This window comes from Condylostylus longicornis, unplaced genomic scaffold, assembly GCF_029603195.1.
Source record: "Condylostylus longicornis isolate FDR11 unplaced genomic scaffold, ASM2960319v2 ptg000119l, whole genome shotgun sequence".
NCBI classification, from domain to species: domain Eukaryota; kingdom Metazoa; phylum Arthropoda; class Insecta; order Diptera; family Dolichopodidae; genus Condylostylus; species Condylostylus longicornis.
In genome coordinates, this window is record NW_026578087.1 from 656,857 (window position 1) to 671,275 (window position 14,419).

The window sequence follows — 14,419 nt, forward strand, 5'->3', positions numbered from 1 at the left end:
CAATTTTGTGAATCCGTACATATACATATACATATTTAATGGAATATATTCAACAAATTAAAGTCTGACAAATAATTTTGATACATATTAGAAATTTCAGTTTTTGTTTAGAGAAACTTGTTCCCGCAAAATGATTCATACTTTGTGACATGATCATATAGCATATGACAATTGAAAATCAAGTGTAGCAATCAAAATTTGCATATTTTATTATGTTTATACGAGTTTATGAGTTCCGTAAATGTACAACAAACCTTTTTGTTTGTAATAGCTAAAAACGATAATTACTTTTATGGATGCGTATGTATCATCAGAGATTCCTATCACTTCCTCTTTTTCTGAATAAGTTCGTACAAAAGATAAGTGTTCAAATCTTACACTTGAATTCTAATTGATTTCAAAAGCTCCGATTGTTTTGAGAACATAGTGTCGCCAGCATATTTAATTTGTGGATATTAGATTTTTTATTTTTTTTTTAGAATGCTTTTTAACATGCTGCAACTGAAAATTTAAAATCACAATTTATGATTCGATCTGTAAAGGTATTTTTTAATTTAAAACAACCACCGTAGTTTTTTAAAAAAAAAATTATTATTTAATACCTTAAACTCTTTTTTAAAAATCTAAGGGGAAAACTATATGGCAAGCTTCGAATTTTAAATTTTTTAATTAATGTTCGAAATTAAAATTAAAAATTAAACAAGTTTAAAATTACAATTTAAAATAATCTACTTACAATATTATGACTACATGTATACATGAGAATCTTTTTAGATCTAGAAATCCTTCAAGTTTACTTAGTTTATCTAATTGTTTCAGAATTATTATTTTATAGTTTTACCCATACAAATATCGTAAAATTAAAATAAAGAATAAAAGGTACAATGCAACAACTTTAAAAATAAAATAAAATGATCACTAAAATTCGGCAAGAATGTTAATTATATAAGGTCAGTTGCAAATATAATATCAAAGAACTTCGTCAACATGTTTTTCTAAAGAAATAATGTAATTAAAAAAAATTTAAAATCGGAATTGAATTGCATTTAAACATGGTTATTGGCTATTATTAATAAAATAAATCGTTAAAAGAGTCGCAATTACATAATAATTTGTTACTTTATAATTACACGGTTTTACAATAGTGATGAATTTGTAAATACATATATGTATGTTGTGCTATAATTATTTTAACATTACGATTTTTTTTTTTAATAATTCTTAACTTAATTTCAATAATTACATAATTATTTGATGTTAAAAGAATTAAAAATTAAGTATTGAATATAGATAAAGTTTTCAATTTAGAATTTTTATTTTTTTTTTCATAACGAATCTTTTACCATCTTTGGAATTTTACTTAGAAAATTATTTTGAATTTAAGCTTTAAATCACTCTAGGTATTTAATATTATAAATTAATATTAATTGCCAGTTTTAATATCATTTGGATGACTAAATTTATGTTTTTTTTTTTTTGGTATTAATAACTTATAATAGCAGAGTATTTTCAAATTTTAAAAATTATCTATATATATATAAAATATATTATCATTTCTTTTAAATTTAACATTGCTTTAAATATCCTATACATTCTCTTTTACAATCAATTCATACATATAAGTTTATTATTTTTAATTTATGATTTTTAAATTCAAAAATAAATTATTCTCTTTTTGGCTTCTTGTTTTATAATTTCTTACATTAATTGATTTTAATCAAATTGTTGAAGATTTGTTATTATAATCTTCCAGATACTTATACTTTCAAGTTTTGTGTAATAATATCACAAAAAATATATTTAAATTTGGGCAAAAATCTTACATTATATTCTTACAATGTGTGCTTATTCAAAGATTATAATATACAATACATAGTACCTAAATAGTATACATATAATATACTTTCAGAATGTCCTTAATAAATTATGTATGTATTTTAAAATAAAAATTTTATCATTGTTCTACATTATTGCACTCAATTTTGAAACGAATGGTACATGTATATTTTAACTTTAAATTAATATGAAATTAATATAGTCAATTAGATGCATATTAATATTTTCTTGGTGAAATTTAATTACAACACACATCATATATGAATAATAAATGTATAATAATATTGATTTAACATTGCGATGGTATTCCTTGCGTTATAGAATTTTCTAAAACTATATGGAATTCATCTAAAGGTTCAAGTATTTGTATTAAAAATGTTAAAAGTCCGCGACGTCTTAAAAAACTTTGTTCCTCATATAATTCTTGTGTTACTTTAGTGGCAGCCATAGGTGATAACATTCGGTGTAAAATGTGTTCTCTAAAATTAAATATTTTTTAAACTTGAATATGCAATGATAAATTTATAAGGTATTTTAAAATTACCTTAAACATAAGCACATAAATAATTGAAATTTTCCATCTTTTCCTAAGGAATTAGTTACAGAATTTATTTCATCTATCAAATAAACAAAGCATCTCCAAACAGATATCCATTCATGACGTTGTGCCGACGTCATATTTGGAAGATATGGCGAATCATTTGAAACACTTGTAAATGAGGTAAATATTGAAGGAGATTCATTTCCACTACGTTGATTTTGTGAGTCGAAATTTTCAAAATTTAAATTTATCTCAAATTGTTCCTTTACTTTAGCTAAAAGTGTTAAAATGAAATGAATGCAAATTATTAACAAATTGCAAAATATTTTTGACGCAAATGTTACGAAAAATTTTAATATTTATGTTATTGATATCTTACCAAAATAATCCCATAGAAATAAATTTTTTCCGAAAAATCTGGTTGAACGAAAACCACAAAGAAACACATGCTCCAAACATTTTACTAAACCATCTTCTCCACATAGTAAATTAGTGAGGGATCCAACATCACGATCTTTACTTGGCTTATAGTGCCATTTTACAATTGTATTCACACAATCACCAATCATATTTTGTATTTCTGATGGCCTTAATTCAGTCCTTTGTATGCTTGGACTTCTGGCTCTTGGCGGTGTCTGACAAACCTGAACTAATTCTTCAGTATCCACAGTTTTTGGCACACGTTGTCCAACCAGAAGACGTTCAGAAGAACCGTCATCAATGCCTTTACCAAGCCAACGACCACATGGAAACCTTAAAATAAATCAAATTAAATTTACACACATACATACAAAATACTTTTTATATAATTTACAAAACTTACTTATAAGTATGCTCAGTAACTTCGTTTCTAACTACAACATGCTCCACCATCCATTTATTAATAGGACCATAATTGTCATGTCCGATTCTCATTGTTGTAAGAAGTCCTAAATTTTTATGCTAAAATTGAAATTAACTTGTTGTTATATAGGAAATATTAATAATAAACAAATCGGTTTATATTTACATGGAAAACAAATTCAAGAGTTCCTTTTGGCACTGGTATTTGTTTTGTTTCACATAAAGCTCCCGAAATAGCTATCCAAACATTACTTGAAGTTTGAGCGTTACCGTGTTTTTTTGATGGAAATATAATAATACGGTAAGGTAATTCTATAAAATTAAATAAATATTATATTTTTTTTTGTATCAAAAAAATTCTAGTATAGTTGTATAATTCTTACTTGTTGTAGGGTAAATATTTGTAAAACAGTAATAATCTACGGTATTGAGAGTTAAAATATGATAAAGAAATTGTTCTTTCTCTTCTTCGCATCGCAAAAATGCTGATCGTTTATAAAGTAGTCTTAATAAGCCCTGGTCTGATAATAGTGTACGAAAATGTCTTGACAATAACTTCTTTTCTAAAGATAATCTTATCCAAGCTCTAGTGTATCCAATTGGAGTTCTAATATCAGTCATGGCCAAAACATTTCTGAAATATTTTGAAGAATATAAAGAAATAAAAAACGAAAATATTAAAAGTAAACTTACCTAAAATCAAATTCTATAGATTCTGGAAGAGGACGAAGTTGTTCCAAGGAAACAATACTACCTATACGGTCACGCAATCGACCACGTGTTGGACTTGCTGGAGATTCTGGTTCAATTTTGAAAGTAGAACGGTCTAAAAAAAGTAATCAGAAGAAATCTCACTATTTTATAAATTGTGAATCATAAATTAGCTACGCAATAAACGCAATTAGAATTAAAAAGTTTAAATTCATTTTTAATTCAAAGTAAAGCTTTTCAAATATAACTCGCATTTGACTTACGGTTTCACAAAAATTTTAATATTTTCATTTAAATGTATACACATGCGTACATATGTATGCAAATGTGTAATATTTTTTTATAAATTTTATAATTTTGTTGAATTACACTTGCAAAGCTTTAAATTTCTACTCAACAAAGCAAATAAATTCATTTTAGAATAAAAAGTTGAATAAGAGAAATTAAATTAGGGATTCAAAAAAAAAATGTAACAAGAGAAATACTAGATAAAATGCATTAAAAACAAAAATTAAAAAATGGAAATAGCTTTAATCAAAATTTAAAAAAAAAATTTAATATGAATTTGTTTTCTACATGATTAACTAATAAAAAAAATCAAAGAACGTACAATCCATTCTTTTCCGCATTACACTCCAGGCCACAGCTATGTTTTTGTTTAAAGTAATTTAACATCAAGAAATGGAATTAATTAACATACATTTAGTTTTTATGTAATAATAAAGGAAAGGATAACATTTTCATACGTTTATGTTTAGTAAAAATGTAAAAATAAAGATCTTTAATGCAGTAAACCTTCGATTATTTGTCCGTCCGATATCTTACTTCTCTGATGACCGATTTAAATTAGTTGAATAACTTGAATTTCTCTTCAAAGATTCTGAGAGTACAAATTTTATTTCTAAACATAAAAAACTGACCTCTTTGTATCCTCCTTGTATTGATTAATTAGCTCTATTTGGACATAAAACTGAGATTATCTCAGATATACTTAGATATTTTAAAGTATTCCTTAAACACTTGTGTTTATTAAATATGTTAAAAATATTCTTAAAATTAAAATTTTCTGCTTGAAATCAAACAAGAATTTTTAGAAAGAATGATTTACAATTAAACATAAATAATATATTAAATTTTCAAATTTTCTCATGAATGTTTTCTCATTTAAAATTACAAATTCGTAACTAAACTATTGCCCCTACAGTTCATCAAGTAGTAAAAATAATATATCGTAAACTTTGACAAATTTGTTTTCGAAATATTAGCGAACATTTTTTTAGAAATAATCGAAGTTCTACTACAATTTTACGTTCTTGAATTGAAATTCTACCTGGTGCTAAAAAGTTTGAATCAATTTTATCAGAATTTCTTGGTTCATGTAATTCCATATATGCTTGTAAATGAGACCATAAAGCAGATTTTCCTTGTTTATTTTGTAAACCATGTGACCAAATTTTTTCTAATAAGTCACAGAGTGATGCAATTAAAGTGTTTTCTTCTATTCCATTAACATTTTCACCTGAAAGACCTAACAAGAATGCTTCATTGCCCATTTTTTCGAGTAACATTCGTTTAGTTTTGGTTTTTACATCCTATATTTAAAAAAAAAAATATTTAGCGACATTAAACAAAACATTTATAATTTTTTACCTTTAATAATTTTTCGACAAATGTCCAATTTGCTTGTGCTATTAACGCTGGACTCATATCAGAAGTTGTTAAATGAGCTGAGTTTCGATTTGTTGCAGGAACGGGTGGTGGTTTACCCTCCAAATTAATTTCTTTTGTTCGCCACTTTGTTGAACCATTTTTTACACGCCTTAAACTATTACCCCTACAATTCATCAAGTAGTAAAAATAATATTCAAAGTTTTTCATGCTTTTTTGCTTACTCAAAAAAACCATCGTAATAATAATAAACACAATATAAATAACATACAAATTACGTAAGTTTAAAAGCAGCACATAATGTAAAACTTAAATAAAATCTATTTTAAACAACAAAAAAAGACTATTAATTTTGAGATTTCTTACTTTTTGACACAGATTGATCGAAACCCTTTTTATTATAGAAAAATGTAAACAGAACCAAAGTTAATGGTTACCTGTTAAGAGGCTATTCCTCTCTTCTTCAATTATAATTTTAATTAGCATTTAAGAACATTTTCTAAATTCTTTGGAAAAATTATTTTAACAAATGTAAGAGAAATTTATATAAGGTACTTTAATTATTCTATTATTTTGTGTTTTTTCTTTACTTTATAAATTTACTGCAAAAAATGGGCTCCGAAACAACGGACTTGTTCAAATATTAATCAATTACCATAAATTTAGGGAAAGGGTCACACAAACTTACAACATGTTTTCTTGAACCCATTATCGGCCATGTGTAAGAAAATAAAAGTCTTGAATTGAATTTTCACTAAGACCAAAAGATTGTATTAAAAATTTTAGACAATTTGTAAGAAATAACAAAATTAAAATCTATATGTTATGTAAAGCATTATTTTTTAAATTAAGAAAACACAGAATGAAAGTGCACTACTTCTATGAGATGCATTAATACACAAAAATCGAAACATTCAATCGATAAAACTATTATTCTTTCGCATTTCTAATTTGTCTTGAAATAATAAAACAAAAAAAAAAGAAATTGTAATCAAAATTATAAATTTAAAGTTTATTAATGTATCAAATCAATTTTCATAAAAAAGATAAATCTTATTTTGGTAAGTCTTAATTAGCAACAAAAAAGTAAAAAGGTATAAATAATTTGTTATTTTTTTTTATTTTCAAAACAATTGAGTACCATAAGTTATAAATATGTATACTTCTTTTATTTTCTTAATTTAACTAATGAAATATTAACAGTGTAAACTTTGGTTTTTATTTTGTAAAAACTGAATTCAAAGAACTGAAAATTTTACATTAAATAACAAAATATTTATATTTATATAAAAAAAATAATATCATTCATAAAAAACGCATCAATCATCATTTTAATAAAAATTATGTTTGTATAATTATTTAAAATTTTTTTAACTTTTTCCCTATTATAAATTTTAAAAATTATAAGTATTTACATATTTATGTATTTTAAGAGTATCTGGATATTTTAATTTAGTTTCTAATATTTTACCAAAATTATTTTATTCCACAATTTTATCTATAATAATTTTAAACTAAAAATTTTAAATATGTATCTAAAATTAAACTTATCTACGTGTACAACTGATTCGAGTTTTGTTTTTTTTTTTTAACATTGCACAAATTTGTACAAAAATATAATCATGCTTTTAATAAATGTATTTTTTTTAAACAAATTATTACTAAGGAAAATTTAAAATAATTATATAATGTATAAATGTTTGAGCTTTGTCAATTTGAAGTTTTGCTTAGAGGCTTAAAGTTATATCAATTTACTAATTTTACTAGTATTGTGTTGAACGCTGTTATATAAAATATTAACCGAAGCTTGACCATAGAAAACAAATGTATATTTAAGGAATCTTTAACTTCCACTTTGAAGGCATTTAACTTCAATTTTTAAATTAAATATACATATGTATATAGTTATTAAAAACCACAGTAATCCAAAATTTTGTCTTCTATACATGCAAAAATTAATTATTTTTTAATAACAATACATAATAAAAACACAAAAAATAAAATTAATACATCTTGCTTTATAATATTACTTAAATTATTATTCAAAATAAAAAATAGTATGTTTTATAAGTTCTTAATCAAAACTAATTAAATCTTGCCTATATTAAAAATAAAAAAATATATTAAAAATAAATATATTGGTAAGAATAAATTGTAATATAAAGCAATAAATCATACAATATCAGTAAAATTTGATCTAAATTAAACAATAAAACAAAAAAAAAACCAAATTATATTTATGTATATGCCATTTAAAAATGAGCGTTAGTTAGGAATTAATTTAAGTTGCATTAATTTATTTCTATTTAAATATATAAAATCACTTGATTGGAATCAAATCTGGATACGGAATGTATTGCTTTTTGTTAAACACAAATTCTTATATGGTATAAAAAGCATTTTAACATTAATTAATTTCAGTCGAATTAATATCAGTAATGTTTTTTAGACTTTTATTAATGGATTTTGCACAATTTTATCAATTCATAAGTGTCATATGATAGTCAAGAATATTAGTTCAAATTTATGTAATATTTTGCATGTATGTACGTATGTAATAAAGATGAAAAATTAACTTTTTTTTTTAAATTATAAAAATTAACTTGCATTGAGAAGAAATTCAAATGAATATGCAGTTTTTGAAAAATTTGAAAAAAAAAAAAAAAAAAACTTTCTTAAGAATTTTTCAATTTACAAAAAGTGCCAAATTTGTGCAAATATCCAGCTTGTTTAGAGAACATGAATTTTATTATAACTTTTGATACAACACAAATTTCTTTATTATTTTTTTGATCACAAATATAAAACATATTTATTTTCGATTAAAATGATATCCTCTTCACAATATTGAATGAGTTCTGATATTTATATCGTATTTTTTGAAAATAGTTGGATTTCGATTTCAAGATGAACTTCTTTTTTTTTTGAGAAATTCATGTTAACTTAAACTTATAGCATAACTAAAAATTTAATTTTAAATACAATGCGTTTTTTAAAGAAGAACGAAAATATCATGATAAATTTTAGAAAACAAATTTTATTATCACATTAAATCACAGACAAATGTGTAAAATAATTTGTTTGAAATTTTAGAATTTCAGCAAACTATGAAAATTACGAAAATGAAATATTATGCAGATACAACTGAGTTACTATTTCAAGACGAATAATTAAAAAATTTATTGTGACGTGATTTTTAGCTCAACCCATATCAATCAGTTTGATATTTTAAAAAGAAAGATTCTTTATATGTAGTCAAAAGCGTTTAATGCATTGCAATGTTTAATGTGCAATTAAAGGATATCTAATAAATCATACCAATCAAAACAAAAATAGTAATGACAAATTTGCATACTTATTCTTATTAGCAATTCAAGTATTTTTTAATTAAAATAATGCTTTATAGTTTATTTCAACTTAATTAAAAGTAAAGAGCGAATTCATCCAATATTTCCAAATTTTATATCACCCAAATTAAATTTATATTAATTCGTATTGCACAAATCGAAAGGAGTTCTGTCTGATTTTTAAATTCAACAGTATTTGAAAAACATAAGCAACAAACTCAAAAGCACTACTTTCCATGTTTTTTGTAATGGTTTTTAAATACATAAGTATTGTATATAAATACACAAACATAAAAAATTTTTTAAAATACTGAATTGACAATTTTTCAAGCAAATTTTTGTGTGAAAAAAAACAATAAAAGTAGGCAGGCAAGTGATGACATTCTTTAACTTATATAATGAAAATTAACTACATTTACTATTAAAAAAACAAATGACTATTATAAACTTTTGATTAAGATGCAAAGTCATGCCATTCTTTCATTTTTAGTATTCCTAAATTATTCTGTTTCATTTTTACTCTTTACCTCGACGCGCACTCTTGATTTAGAACAGATTTTTCCAATAGTGGAAACCCTCGAAAGTATGCTGGTCGATTCGGTAAAATTTCGCTAGGTGGCGTTACTTCTAAATCAATAGTGATTAATCGTTTTTCTAACATTCGTTGGGCTTCTTGATTTAAAACACAAGGCTCGTAACTATTTGCTCTTAGCATGCTCTCCCCCCCATGACGTTTTCTATATTAAAAATAAAAAATTACTATACATACATATCTAATAGAATCTATTAGAAAATAATTCACCTCAAAATTTTTATTCGAGCATCGAATAATTTCAAATTTGTGTCAATTTCTTTCTCCCAAACAGCCATAATTTTGTTGTCTATTAATGTAGCAAACATTTGACTCTCCAGAAATCTACACAAAAATGGTCTATGGTGTTCTGGTTGATCAGACAAGAATGACGCTTTATCAAAATTTTGTAAAGATTCCCGATTGCTTAACCATTCTTCTTTCCCTTGATTTGGAAATATGACAAATTGATCATAGGCGGCAAACATATGAACAAAACGATTTAAAAACAATTCCCTGATTGAATTGTTTAATCTTTGATCTTCCACGTACTGATCTTGTAAAGTAAGTGGCTTTTCTTTAGTATTTCTACTTTTCGGCATTGAATCATCATAAATAATGAAATCGTCTAATTTTTTAGCACTTCTTTTCATAATGTCCATCATGCGAGGCATAGGTTCAGGTTTTGTAGAGCCCGAAATTAAGGGAGCGGTTTCAGCGGAATGATCTCTTGAATGGTCGGAGGCATAAAATGAATCGTGCATTGAAGATTTTCTTCCCCTCACTTGCATTCCCGATGGAAGTGTGCAACTGGATGTCATAGGGTCATAATCGCATGCCCCATTTATTAAACTAACAGTTTTAACTGGCTGATGAAAATAGTTTCTTTGATTTCGTGGCTCTAATGACTTATCCCTTTGAATTTGATATTTATCTAAAATTGTAATTATCTCTGACATGAAGTCTAGTTTATGTGGAAAAATTGGAAGTTCTTCAGGTAATTGAATCGTTTTTCTGTCAATGTCAACATAGCAAAGGGTAGCTTCTGAGCCAATTTTGGCATTTATTTCACAGTCCGCATGTAAACCCATTAAGAATGGTACAGGAGCATCAAGAAAATGATGTAATGCTGCTGGAAGAATTGGTGCATAAACGTGCGGCCAAACAAATGGATGTAAAAGAGACGTAATGCACTCTCCTATAATCATTAACTTTTGATAATCTGAAATAAAGTCAGTTTTTGTTAAAGCATTTTTTTATAGAATTATTCAAACCATTAGATCGTAATAAAACTTGATTTTCTAATAAAACACAGGTAAATAATTGTATCACGCATTCTACTCCTAAATATGAGAACAATAGCCGAATAGGAAAATCAAGTAAAGGTAATTCATCCTTATCAGGTCTTTGTAATATCATTGGTATCGGTGGCAATTGAGGCTCTTCTGGTGGTAAATAAATTCGAATTGATTTACCAGGCTGAGGTAGCATTACTTCATATAAAATATTATATACATAACTTTCTAAACTCAGACCAGGCCCTGGAGATCGCGGAAGACATCTAAAAAATAAATTAAGTTAAATATACATATGTATGTTGTAAAGAATTTCCACAAATTTTTTTTTGTCATTTCAAAAAATGTAAAAATGTTAAAATATATCATACTTATACAAATTTGTTAAAAATATTTCAGCTGCCCATGCATATGGTACTTGACACACAAGTGAAATAGATTTGGCCACGTAAAGCTTGTCTTTTGTAACATCATAATAGCTTAAAGCTGATGTTGGAGCAGCAGCCATTTTAAAATGTCTAGGTAAAGATCGACTCACAGGACCTTCCTTGACTCTCCTTAATGTAGATGTGGCTTGACTATTTGATAATTCTGTTATGAACATTGCCTGCGTAAAATAATTGTTTTCATAGTTTGTTACAAGTTTAAATAGTAAAATAAAGTTATACTTGGAGTGTTTGCATTGCACTACAAATGTTGCGATTTCTAACTTCTTCATAAAAAATTAAACTAAATCCATGGCAACGTTTTCCATCCTCTCGAGTAGTTGCAAAGGAATGGAAATTTGCTTCTATGTTGTGCTTTTGTGTTCGAAATCGTAATCCTTGTGGTAAAGAAAGCTAAAAAAATATTTAGTATTGTTAAAACAATTTTTATTTAATTCATAATTAAAAAATTTTTAAAGTATTTGAGTTGTTGAATTCCATTTTATTTTTATAATATCTACCATACAAATTCCAGCAGCGTCAAAAGGATTCCATGGGACATTTTCTGGGTAGTGGCAGAGCGGCTTACTCTTGTAAGCTCTCTCAAGTGGTGAACAATGCAGACTGTCTCCTTAATTTCAGCATAATAATATAAAATATTTGTAATTAAAATGTATTTTTTGTTGTAATTTGCGGAAATTAATCTTATAATTTTTGTTAAATGCTTTTAACCACGAAATCAATAAAACATGCACTGTGGCAAGCTAATTAAGTAACATGACGACAGCTTAAAAGATTTTTATTTATTCTTATTTTATTTGTATGTACAAAAAAACATATTATTAGAAATTTGATTAAGTAGTTTAACAAAAACACATGTGAATGTTATTGTTGGAACGTAACATGCAGCAAATGTTCAATTGAATTGAGCTTTTAAAATTTATCTTATACTTTAATAATTGAAAGACACGCTTTGTATTTAAGGCAATACGTAAGCAATTATTTGTTCTTAAATATTAGACATGATTTTCATGTATATGTGTATATTTGTATATTTCTGCCCATATCAACATTTCTTAAAAAATGTATGTAAATTGAATGTATCGATTAAAATTTTTATTATCATTTTATGGGGTCAAAGAAAGTGTTTTTGTGATACTTTTCAGAAGACAAATGTTTTTTTTTTTGACATATAATGGCATATTATTATATTATGTTATGCGAATAGAATTTTTTTTTTTAAATGCGAAAGTAATTTAAATTTTTGTCTTACCAGCAAAGCGATCAGGCTCAAGGCCTTCATCTAAATCAAGACCACATATAACAAAATAGTCTGCAAATCTCGAAAACTGAGGATCACATTTTAGAGTAGCTTCCAAAAGTGCAGTTTCTTTCGTAATCCCTGATCCGTTTCCACAATCTTCAACCGAGTTTTTTCTAGACCTTACATTAAGACCCTCTTGTATATTTTGAAAATTCTCAATTGATGGTGAGTTTAGAGTTTTAGATGTTAAAGAATGTCTGGGTGCAGGGGTTGGTATTGTTGGTGGTCTGCTTGATCTACCAGACGGAGTTGGGGTAGTTGGCGAAATTACTGTCGATGATGACATTAGTACTACGGCTGCCTTTTCTGTTTCAATCTCCTTGTCCGTCATTTATTTCAAGTAAATTATTGTAGACAAAATTAACCATTTATTTTTTTCTTAGCTTTTAACACAATTTTTTGTCATAATTTTGTTGTGAGTTTTATGAAACATTATTGTTACGAAAATATTTATTTTAAAATAACTTTTGTTGATTTTTTTACAACGAATTGAAAAATTGATTTTCCTTACTTTGTTTTATTTTTGCTTTTTTATGTCATTGCCCTGATTCAATTATATTAACTTAATTATTTGTCCATCATCATTAAAGTTATTTTTTATTATTTTCGATTTCAAATAAATTGTGAATTAATTGAGAATAATTCAAGTTTCTTTTATTATTGATTTGAATCATTAATTTTATAAACTAAAAATTCGATTTCTTTATTTTTAAAGTGAAATTTTACCAGAGATTTTCGACCAATTTTGGAGAGATTAAAAAATCTACTAAATTTCTGGTAAAGAAATAGGAAATCTTGTTATTGTATACATTTTGGTCTAACACACTGTTTCTTAACCTTCACAGAAAGCGACACCTAGTATTTTTTTTCGGAACAAAATATGATATAAAGATTTTTGATTGCGCACAAATAAAATTTTTTGTTCAAATATGATCACGTTTGATAAATCAAAATTTAAACAAATTATCATCAAATGTGAATATTCAAATTTCACAAAACCGCTAATATATGTAAAATACCAACTTGATAGAATATCTATGTGTATTTAAGAGAGAAGGATATGTCATACATTCTTGTATGAAGTGAACAACTCAAAATTCACAAAAATATAAAATTACAAAATGTTTAGTTCACCTCAAAAATTTCTGTAGTCAGAAAACATGACTGAAATTAAATATATAAAAGAAAACTACAAATTTAGTTTATTGGAAAGAGGAACGAAACCTAGTGAAATTACTCTTTAGTTACTAAAGTAGTGCTTTCTAGTCTTTTACAGGCTTAATATTTAAACGTCTTTAAACTCATCGTCTAACGATTTATAAGATCTGGTAGTAAATTGATGACAGTAGACGTTTTTGTCGAATTTGACGTCATCCGGGAGATATTTTATATAAAATGACTATTTTTTTAATAGTTGTAAATAACTTATTTTTTTAATAGTTGAACTAACGTCTTTATATCTAACATAAATATATAGTAAATTAACTTAACAGTTTGACAGCTCAAAGAATGAGAAAATTTTTTTCCATATTCAATTTAGATAACTACACAATAGGCACTATAGATCGCAATAAGTTATAAACGAATTATATGCATGTATATATGTGTATGTATGTTCACATTATTAAACTTCATGAAGAAAATTCTAATACTCGTAATTGCAAATGTTTGTGTTCATTCAATATTGTCAATAATATCCTTTTTTTCACTTAAATGCTGAATGTACGCTTGTTTGTACATATGTCCTTGTTTTTTGATTTCGATTTTGAAAAGTAACAAAAATTCTTATTTTACTGACATTTATTTTTTAACTGTTTTTGTTAGTATCGTTTGAAATTTGCATAAATGTTTTAATACT

General features: G+C 25.5%; 1 protein-coding gene across 2 annotated transcripts; it reads right to left on the reverse strand.

Moving 5' to 3' along the window:
- Window positions 1–585: 585 nt before the first annotated feature.
- LOC129614765 (DENN domain-containing protein 5B) lies at window positions 586–13,282 on the reverse strand. Of its 2 annotated transcripts, XM_055529610.1 has the most exons (17): window positions 12,511–13,282; window positions 11,759–11,868; window positions 11,481–11,651; window positions 11,184–11,419; window positions 10,792–11,078; window positions 9,749–10,739; window positions 9,474–9,683; window positions 5,582–5,765; window positions 5,262–5,523; window positions 4,542–4,577; window positions 3,914–4,046; window positions 3,604–3,854; window positions 3,387–3,532; window positions 3,201–3,319; window positions 2,757–3,130; window positions 2,381–2,651; window positions 586–2,315 (listed from the first exon to the last, which is right to left on the reverse strand). In XM_055529610.1, exons 1-17 carry the CDS (start codon window positions 12,890–12,892, stop codon window positions 2,126–2,128), a joined length of 4,353 nt encoding a protein of 1,450 aa, XP_055385585.1. In that variant the 5' UTR covers window positions 12,893–13,282; the 3' UTR covers window positions 586–2,125. The 2 variants fall into 2 exon arrangements, with proteins under 2 accessions (XP_055385585.1, XP_055385586.1); XM_055529611.1 differs by lacking the exon at window positions 4,542–4,577.
- Window positions 13,283–14,419: the final 1,137 nt, after the last annotated feature.

Coding starts and splice junctions, on each gene's coding strand:
- LOC129614765 (XM_055529610.1), bottom strand. CDS start 12,892: ATGACGGACAAGGAGATTGAAACAGAAAAGGCAGCCGTAGTACTAATG. Junction 5,524..5,581: donor TTGTCGAAAAATTATTAAAG/GTAAAAAATTAT, acceptor TTTTAAATATAG/GATGTAAAAACCAAAACTAA. Junction 3,131..3,200: donor GTTACTGAGCATACTTATAA/GTAAGTTTTGTA, acceptor ATTTATTTTAAG/GTTTCCATGTGGTCGTTGGC.